The 10,745-nt window shown below is 36.8% G+C and overlaps 1 protein-coding gene across 1 annotated transcript; it reads left to right on the plus strand.

Moving 5' to 3' along the window:
- The first annotated feature begins 7,721 nt into the window (after window positions 1–7,721).
- LOC130982607 (zinc finger BED domain-containing protein RICESLEEPER 2-like) lies at window positions 7,722–9,896 on the plus strand. The gene is made up of 3 exons (XM_057906650.1): window positions 7,722–8,247; window positions 8,457–9,689; window positions 9,829–9,896. The coding sequence occupies exons 1-3, from the start codon at window positions 7,722–7,724 to the stop codon at window positions 9,894–9,896; spliced, it is 1,827 nt and encodes a 608-aa protein (XP_057762633.1).
- Window positions 9,897–10,745: the final 849 nt, after the last annotated feature.

Raw genomic sequence — 10,745 nt, forward strand, 5'->3', positions numbered from 1 at the left:
TGTATCCCAAAATGATTTGACTAGTTTAGTGTGCCTGCATGTACCATTTACTATTAGGAACAGGACTTTCATACATGATTTAATCTGTTTACCTCTATGTGGTTTAGAAATTATTCTAGGGCTAGATTGGTTATCTAAATATCATGTTTTCATTGATTGCTTTGAAAGAACTACTGTTATTCCATCTGATAGTCCACTGGTGCGCGGAATTGTGATCATCAATGGCGCCATCAACATTGTACGCTCAATTACAATCTCAACTCTTTATCACAACTTCACACAACTAACCAGCAAGTGCACTGGGTCGTCCAAGTAATAAACCATACGCGAGTAAGGGTCGATCCCACGGAGATTGTTAGTATGAAGCAACCTATGGTCATTTTGTAAATCTCAGTCAGGCGGATTCAAATGATTATGGAGGATTAATGACTAAAAGATGAATAAAACATAAAATAAAGATTGAAATACTTATGTAATTCATTGGTGAGAATTTCAGATAAGCGTATGGAGATGCTTTGTCCCTTCCGTCTCTCTGCTTTCCTACTGTCTTCATCCAATCCTTCTTACTCCTTTCCATGGCAAGCTGTATGTTGGGCATCACCGTTGTCAATGGCTACAGTGCTGTCCTCTCAGTGAAAGCGTTCAACGCGCTCTGTCACAGAACGGCTATTCATCTGTCGGTTCTCGATCATGTCGGAATAGAATCCAGTGATTCTTTTGCGTTTGTCACTAACGCCCCATAATCGCGAGTTTGAAGCTCGTCACAGTCATTCAATCCTTGAATCCTACTCAGAATACCACATATAAGGTTTAGACCTTCTGGATTCTCTTGAATGACGCCATCAATTCTAGCTTATACCACGAAGATTCTGATTAAGGAATCTAAGAGATAAACATTCAAGCCTTGTTTGCTTGTAGAACGGAAGTGGTTGTCAGGCACGCGTTCATAAGTGAGAATGATGATGAGCGTCACATAATCATCACATTCATCATGTTCTTGGGTGCGAATGAATATCTTAGAACAAGAATAAGCTAAATTGAATAGAAGAACAATAGTAATTGCATTAATACTCGAGGTACAACAGAGCTCCACACCTTAATCTATGGTGTGTAGAAACTCCACCGTTGAAAATACATAAGAACAAGGTCTAGGCATGGCCGAATGGCTAGCCTCCCAATGATCTAAGAACTAGACATCCAAAGATGATCCTAAGATCTAAAGTGATCAAAAGATTCTAAGATCCAAAGATGAAAATACAATAGCAAAAGGTCCTACTTATAGAGAACTAGTAGCTTAGGGTTTACAGAAATGAGTAAATGACATAAAAATCCACTTCCGGGCCCACTTGGTGTGTGCTTGGGCTGAACATTGAAGCTTTCATGTGTAGAGACTTTTCTTGGAGTTAAACACCAGCTTTTGTGCCAGTTTGGGCATTTAACTCCCATTCTTGTGCCAGTTCCGACGTTTAACGCCAGATTTCTTAAGCTGACTTGGAACGCCTGTTTGGGCCATCAAATCTCAGGCAAAGTATGGACTATTATGCATTTCTGGAAAGCCCAGGATGTCTACTTTCCAACGCAATTAAGAGCACACCAATTGGGCTTCTGTAGCTCCAGAAAATCCACTTCGAGTGCAGGGAGGTCAGAATCCAACAACATCTGCAGTCCTTTTCAGCCTCTGAATTAGATTTTTGCTCAGGTCCCTCAATTTCAGCCAGAAAATACTTGAAATCCCAAAAAAACACACAAACTCATAGTAAAGTCCAGAAAAGTGAATTTTAACTAAACTAATAAAAATATAATAAAAACTAACTAAAACATACTAAAAACATACTAAAAACAATGCCAGAAAGCGTATAAATTATCCGCTCATCACAACACCAAACTTAAATTGTTGCTTATCCCCAAGCAACTGAAAATCAAATAAGATAAAGAGAAGAGAATATGCAATGAATTCCAAAAACATCTATGAAGATCAGTATTAATTAGATGAGCGGGGCTTTTAGCTTTTTGCCTCTAAACAGTTTTGGCATCTCACTCTATCCTTTGAAATTCAGAATGATTGGCTTCTATAGGAACTCAGAATCCAGATAGTGTTATTGATTCTCCTAGTTAAGTATGATGATTCTTGAACACAGCTACTTTATGAGTCTTGGCCGTGGCCCAAAGCACTCTGTCTTCCAGTATTACCACCGGATACATACATGCCACAGACACATAATTGGGTGAATCTTTTCAGATTGTGACTCAGCTTTGCTAGAGTCCCCAATTAGAGGTGTCCAGGATTCTTAAGCACACTCTTTTTGCCTTGGATCACTACTTTATTATATTTTTTTTCTCTTTTTTTCCTTTTTTTTCATTTTTTTTGTATTCACTGCATTTTCTTGCTTCAAGAATCATTTTTATGATTTTTCAGATCCTTAGTAACATGTCTCCTTTTTTTCATCATTCTTTCAAGAGCCAACATTCATGAACAACAAATTCAAAAGACAAATGCACTGTTCAAGCATACATTCAGAAGTCAAAGTATTGCCACCACATCAAAATAATTAATCTGTTATAAAATTCAAAATTGATGCAATTCTTCTCTTTTTCAATTAAGAACATTTTTCATTTAAGAAAGGTGATGGATTCATAGGACATTCATAACTTTAAGGCATAGACACTAAGACACTAATGATCATAAGACACAAATATAGATAAACATAAGCATGAAAATTCGAAAAACAGAAAAATAAAGAACAAGGAGATTAAAGAACGGGTCCACCTTAGTGATGGCGGCTTGTTCTTCCTCTTGAAGATCTTATGGAGTGCTTGAGCTCCTCAATGTCTCTTCCTTGCCTTTGTTGCTCCTCTCTCATGATTCTTTGATCTTCTTTAATTTCATGGAGGAGGATGGAATGTTCTTGGTGCTCCACCCTTAGTTGTCCCATGTTGGAACTCAATTCTCCTAGGGAGGTATTGATTTGATCCCAGTAGTTTTGTGGAGGAAAGTGCATCCCTTGAGGCATCTCAGTGATTTCTTGATGAGGAATTTCCTCATGTCCATGAGTGGGATCTCTTGTTTGCTCCATCCTCTTCTTAGTGATGGGCTTGTCCTCATCAATGAGGATGTCTCCCTCTATGTTAATTCCAACTGAATTATAGAGGTGACAAATGAGATGAGGGAAGGCTAACCTTGCCAAGGTAGAGGACTTGTCCGCCACCTTATAAAGTTCTTGGGATATAACCTCATGAACTTCTACTTCTTCTCCAATCATGATGCTATGAATCATGATAGCCCGGTCTATAGTAACTTTGGACCGGTTGCTAGTGGGAATGATTGAGCGTTGGATAAACTCCAACCATCCCCTAGCCACGGGCTTGAGGTCATGCCTTCTCAGTTGAACCGGCTTCCCTCTTGAATCTCTCTTCCATTGAGCGCCCTCTTCACAAATGTCTATGAGGACTTGGTCCAACCTTTAATCAAAGTTGACCCATCTAGTGTAAGGGTGTTCATCTCCTTGCATCATGGGCAAGTTGAATGCCAACCTTACATTTTCCGGACTAAAATCTAAGCATTTCCCCCGAACCATTGTAAGCCAATTCTTTGGGTCAGGGTTCACACTTTGATCATGGTTCTTGGTGATCCATGCATTGGCATAGAACTCCTGAGCCATTAAGATTCTGACTTGTTGAATGGGGTTGGTAAGAACTTCCCAAACTCTTCTTTGGATCTCATGTCGGATCTCCGGATATTCACTCTTTTTGAGTTTGAAAGGGACCTCGGGGATCACCTTCTTCATGGCCACAACTTCATAGAAGTGGTCTTGATGCACCCTTGAGATGAATCTCTCCATCTCCCATGACTCGGAGGTGGAAGCTTTTTTCTTTCCTTTTCTCTATCTAGAGGTTTCTCTGGCATTAGGTGCCATAAATGGTTATGGAAAAACAAAAAGCAATGCTTTTACCACACCAAACTTAGAAGGTTTGCTCGTCCTCGAGCAAAAGAAGAAAGAAGAGAGTAGAAGAAGAAGAAATAGAGGAGATGGATGTGGCTTTGTTTTTCGGCCAAGGTGGAGAAGTAGTGTGTAGGTTGTGTGAAAATGAAGGAGTGAAGATGGGTTTATATAGGGGTGGAGAGATGGGTAGGGTTCGGTTATGTGTGGGTGGGTTTGGGAGGGAAAGTGGTTTGAATTTGAATGGTAAGGTAGGTGGGGTTTTATAAAGGATGGATGTGAGTGGTGAAGAGAATGGTAGGATTTGATAGGTGAGGGGTTTTTGGGGAAGAGGTGTTGAGGTGATTGGTGAATGGGTTAAGAAGAGAGAGAGTGGTGGGGTAGGTGGGGATCCTGTGGGGTCCACAGATCTTGAGGTGTCAAGGATAATTCATCCATGCACCAAGTGGCGAGCAAAAATGCTCCTTCTGCCAATCCTGGCGTTAAACGCCGGGCTGGTGCCCATTTCTGGCGTTTAACGCCAGCTTGGTGCCCATTCCTGGCGTTAAACGCCAGCCTGGTGCCCCTTTCTGGCGTTAAACGCCCAGAATGGTGCCAGACTGGGCGTTAAACGCCCATTTGCTGTCTTCACTGGCGTTTAAACGCCAGCAAGTTTTCCTCCAGGGTGTGCTATTTTTCTTTCTGTTTTTCATTCTGTTTTTACTTTTTCAATTGATTTTGTGACTTCACATGATCATCAACCTACAGAAAACATAAAATAACAAAGGAAAATAGATAAATATAACATTGGGTTGCCTCCCAATCAAGCACTTCTTTAATGTCAGTAGCTTGACAGTGGGCTCTCATGGAGCCTCACAGATATTCAGAGCAATGTTGGATCCTCCCAATACCAAACTTAGAGTTTGAATGTGGGAATTCAACACCAAACTTAGAAGTTGGTTGTGGCCTCCCAATACCAAACTTAGAGTTTGACTGTGGGGGCTCTGTTTGTCTCTGTTTTGAGTAGGGGTGGGCAAAAAAATCCAAATTTTGGATTTTAAACCAAATCCAAACCAAACTATTTTAAAAAAACCAATTTTAAACCAAAAAAAATCCAAACCAAATTATATTTATTTTATAATTTGGTTTTTGATCCAATCCATTTAAACGGTTTTAAATCCGGATCCAGATCCAGATCCAAATTAAGATCCAAATCTTAAAAAAAAAAACCCTAATTTTGAGTATTCTCCTCTTCCACAAATCCTCTTCGACAAATCCTCTCTTCGCCACCGTCAACATCTCTTCTTCTTTGCCTCTCGTCGGAGCTCGCCGGTGGTTCGTCGGCCTCTACCTCTTCGAGTCTTCAGTCTTCACTTTGATTCGAGACTCTCTCTCTCTCTGCCTCGACCTCCCATTCGCGACTCTGTCTTCTCTCTTGTTTGGCTCTCTTCTTCTTTCGTTGGTGGCTCGCCGGAGCTCATGCTCATCAATTGAGGTAAGCCTCCTCCTTGCCCTTGGTTCTGAGTTCTGAGTTTTATCTAGGTTTTTTCTATTTTGTTGATTTTTTCTGTTTTGTTCCTTCATGAGTATACTGACTTCTTCACTTCAATGGATTGAATGTGCAGATTTTGTTTTTCCACCAAGGAGCACAACAAAGTTAGTGAAACTGAACCAGAACAAGCAGTTCCAGCACAAGCAGAACAAGCAGTAGCCCCTGTTCTAGTTTTCTGTTCCAGGTTTTTATTTTATTAAGTTTGATTATGAATATCTTCACCAAAATGCTTTGGGAAATATTTCTTAGGAAATCTATGAACTGGATGAGTCATGAATACAGTACTTTTGTTATTGGTATGAATACTTATGAGTTATACAGGTTATATAAGAGTGGTATAGTATAACTTTGAGGCTTGTTTGTGTTGTAAGATGTGACTTTGTTACTAAGCAGAGATAATTTTGACGGATTGTGTTTCTAAGGTGATGAATATTATTGTTTGGGTCAAGAATTACATATACAGGACTTTTGAATAATGAATTTGTTTCCCATTCAGATTACTTTTATTGTGGGAGATTGGTTTGTTAGGACTTTATGCAATGTAGCACCAATTTTGTTGATTTTTCCCATTAGAACCACAGGAGTTGTGGATCTATTAACTCTATGGTTTAAGCTGATGTTTGACTTATCCTAATCTGTTGCTATTGTTTCTGTATTCTTTTAATTTTGTATTGAAACATGTCATTATGTGTCAACGAGTCAACCTCCCCTAGTTTTCTTCCTTATTGGAAATCTTTGTCATCTTAAAACCTTTGTTGTTTTCACTCGGTAAGCTTTCTATCTGTGAACCGTTGGACTAATAAGCTCTCTGTTTATGAGCAGAGGTTATATGATTTTGCAATATGCTTTTTGGCTTGATTAACTTTTACACTATTGGTAAGTCTAGAAGCATGATTTTTCTTTCTAATTAGAACTTTTGCTATATATTAGCTTTTAGTTTAGTGCAAATTATTCTTCATAATGAAACCTTTTGTTGTATCCTTTTCTTTTTGAACTATAAAAGAATCTTATTATTAAAATAAAAAACAAAGAGAAGAATACAACTATGATTCTTTCGGTACTTTTTGTATAATCTTAGGTTTTTATCTCCAACTTATATTTGACTATATAGCTAGAAACTAATGTAGTGTCATTTATTCTTACCATTGTACAGTCAATGCTTTTTTTCTCAAACCAATCAAGTTTAGAGTAGCATTCACTCTTGGCAATAGCCCCTGTTCTAGTTCTCTAGTTCTCTGTTCCAGAACAACCAGAACAAAGTTAGTGCATTTTGTTAGAGAGTGCTATTCTTTGGGAGGCATGATGCTGTTTTTTTTCTTTTGGGGGGCAATTTTGTTGAAAACCGAAACTATTTTCTTGCTAGCTTCAGTGAAGTTTTTCTGCTTCTAACATTAGCCTTTTTACTTTTTCTCAAGCTTTTAATTTGGTTTTATTCAATGTGTGTTTGTTTAAAGTGTACTATAATTTGTTTAAAGTGGTTTGTTTAAAGTGTACTATAATTTGTTTAAAGTGGTTTGTTTAAGCTTGTTTTGCAATTCACATTAATTGTGCTTTTATTTGCTTTGATCTTTAGCCAATTACACTGTCACATTTGAAGAATGGTTTCTTCATGTCCCTTTCTTCTTTTTTTTACTTGGACACAAAGAATGACTGAAAGTCAACATAATAGAACAAAAATCAACCGCCATGTGCATGCATCCTAACATAAGTACATAACCTTTTATTTTATTTCCCTTCACTTTTAAACTTTTTTTTTGGTAAAAATTAAATCATTTTTGAGATTTATACATATGCTGGGGGCAAAAGTTACACTGCTGTAAAATTAAGCTATGATGATTTCAAGATTTATTCTTAATTTTACTTTTTGTATATCTAATAAGCCTATTTGTTAGTATGTATAGTATGTTCTAATTTTTGTGCCAAAATCAAATAGCATTGTTCTCTAGCATTGTGCTTAGTTATATATGATTAGATCATTGAAAACTCTAAGGTAAGATATAAAGCAAATTAGCACAAATTGAAGAGAAGTGACAATAAAACAACTAATTTATACGTTGATAGGTTAATTTTGTTGATATAAAACACTGCTGCTGTCTTGTTTTGCTGTTTTGAGGTACAGGACAGTAATTTTCATAATCTTTAGGCTGTATTTTCTTTGCGAAATATATGAACATGCATTAGTTTGTGTTAATTTTAGCATGTTTGGCACCAAATTTTGAGTTATGTACACCTTGCTTTATATGCAGAGCAAGATGACTGAAAACAGTAATATTGAAGCAGCAGGGATGTCCGCTAGCATTCAACCATCTTCTCCACTGTCAGGTGTTCGTAAGAATCGGTCAGCTGTCTGGGATCATTTTGATGTAGAGAATGCTACCGAGAAGAAGGCTAAATGCAAATATTGTGGTAGCTTAATACAATATGGGAATGGAACCAGCTCAATGGGTGGTCATTTGAGAAGATGCAAGCAAAATCCTAATAATGATTCAAACAAAAGAAGAAAAACAACGACCACACCGACTATAGATGAGCGTGGTGTTTTAAATTCACCAAGTGCTTCCAAATTTGACCAAGAGGAGGCTCGAAGGGCACTTGTGGAAATGTTTATTGGGGAAGAGCTACCTTTTCGCTTCGTTGAAAGCCCGAAATTCCGAAAATTTGTGCATGCCCTACAAGCAAGATTCAAAGTTCCTTCACGGACTACATTAGCACGTGACATTGGAGCTCTTTATGCTGAAGAGAAGATGAAGTTGCAAGATTTTCTTTCGGCAAATTGTGGTAGAGTATGTCTAACCACTGACACTTGGACTTCAATTCAAAATTTTACTTATATGAGTTTGACAGCACACTTTATTGATTTGGATTGGAAATTACATAAAAAATACTTAATTTTTGTCAAGTGACAAGTCATTCAGGAGAGGTTATAGGAGCAACTATTGAATCTTGTTTAAATAATTGGAATTTGAATCGGGTCTTTAGTGTGACAGTTGATAATGCCTCCTCTAACGATGTTGCAATTAAATATCTGAAGCAGCGATTGAATTCTTGGAATAGCATTATTTTGAATGGTGAATTTATTCATATGAGGTGTTGTGCACATATTATAAACTTAATTGTAAAAGAGGGGTTGAAAGAGATTGATGAATCAGTCTTGAGGATTCGTAGTGCAGTAAAGTATGTTAGATCTTCTCCGTCTAGAGCTAGTAGATTTCAAAAGTGTGTTGAACTAGAAAAAATTCAATATAAAGGCTTGCCTTGCATGGATGTTGAGACTCGGTGGAACTCTACCTATCAAATGTTAGAGGTAGCTTTGAAGCATCGCAAAGCATTTGAGTTGCTTGCTTTGAAAGATAATACCTATATAGGAGAGATGAATGGAGGAAAAGGGAGAGGTGTTCCTTCTGATTCAGACTGGGAGTATGCTGAGTCCATTGTACCATTTTTGCGAGTGTTCAATGATGCCACTATACGTGTTTCTGGTGCCTTATATGTTACCAGTGATATGTATATGAAGGAAGTATTTGCAATTGGACGATTTATTCGTCATTCTTGTGATTCTGTTGATTTTAGTACTATGTCAATGGCAGAAAGGATGAGGGTTAAGTATGAGAAGTATTGGGGCAATCCTGATTCGGTGAATATGTTGTTATTGATTGCTATCGTACTTAATCCAATGCAAAAGATTGAGTATGTCAATTATTTCTTGGATTACTTCTTTGGAGAAGAAAAAGGAGGCGAATTGAAGTCAAAGTTGTCCAAGTGCATAAAGTTGCTTTATCAGCAATACCAAAGTTCTGAGGAAGCAAGTGAAGCTGATACGCAAGATGTTCAAGCCAACAACATTAATACCGATCTTCATGGCATGGGCTTTTTTCTGCAAGCAACCGGTCGCAGAACAAATACAAGATCTGAACTTGATAGATATTTACAAGAAGAATGTGAGCCATACTCCTATAAGTTTGATATACTAAACTGGTGGAAGGTCAACTCAACCCGATTTCCAATTCTTGGAAATATGGCTCGTGAGGTGTTGGCTATACCTGTTTCTACGGCAGCTTCAGAGTCTTCATTTAGTATTGGAGGAAGAGTCCTCGATCCATACCGCAGTTCCTTAACACCTAGAATGGTAGAAGCCTTAGTCTGCACAGGAGATTGGCTTAAGGAAGATCTTTTCTCTACTTTAGATGATGATGATGAAGTTCTTCAACAAGTTGATCAAGGTATAAAATTTGTTTCATATTTCTTCTTATTTTATTTTATTTTTATTTTTGTTATCTTTTTATTTTAGAATTTAGGTATTAGTTACCAATTAAAAGTTGTTGAATATAGACTTGATAATTAATTTGATTCCCTTGGCAGATATATTTTCCTCTAATGATGGTGCTTGTTCTATGGCGGCATCAATTGATAATCTTGATGATGACTAGGTATGCTTAATATTCTCATTTGGTTTAATACTTTCATTCAAAGATTTGTTTTAAAATGACAAAGGTATATTTTGTTATTTGCAGATATATTTTCCTCAAAGGTTGTGGTTGTTTGATGATTTTGTTGGCAACTTGGCATCTTTTGATACTTTGTGGTTGTTGTTTTAGAGAGATTTTTTGGTGATATTCTTTTGATGTCTTGAGAATTATTAAATGTTATATAGATTAGCTATTGTCATTAGATTTATAAAGAACCAAATTCTAGTTGTAATGAATCTATACACTTTAAAATGACTTTACTATTAATTTTTACTTTTAAAAAAATTATGGTTTGAAAATTAAATTTCTAAAAACTGGTTTTAAAAGTGGATTTTATAAAAAAAATCGGATTTTAGATTTGGATTAAAAAAAAACCGGATTTTAGAACTGGATTTTAAAAAACTGGATTTAAAACTAGATTTTAGATTTGGATTTTTTAAAAAAATATTGGATTTTAGATTTGGATTTAAAAAAAAACCGGTTTTATATGTAAAATTGGATTTAAAACCGGTTTATAAGTAAAAACCGGATTTAAATTCTAAAACCGGTTTAAAACCGGTTTTTGTTTTTTCAAACTGGTTTAAAACCGGTTTCTCTCTTCAATCCAGTTCTGGTTTGGTTTCATGAACCATAAATCTGGTTCTGAAATGGATCCGATTTGGATTTAAAAAAATCCAAACCATGCCCACCCCTAGTTTTGAGAGAAGCTCTTCATGCTTCCTCTCCATGGTAACAGAGGGATATCCTTGAGCCTTAAACACAAAGGATTCTTCATTCACTTAAATGATCAATTCTCCTCTGTCCACATCA

This window comes from Arachis stenosperma, chromosome 1 (genome assembly GCF_014773155.1).
Source record: "Arachis stenosperma cultivar V10309 chromosome 1, arast.V10309.gnm1.PFL2, whole genome shotgun sequence".
In the NCBI taxonomy this organism is placed as follows: Eukaryota; Viridiplantae; Streptophyta; class Magnoliopsida; order Fabales; family Fabaceae; genus Arachis; species Arachis stenosperma.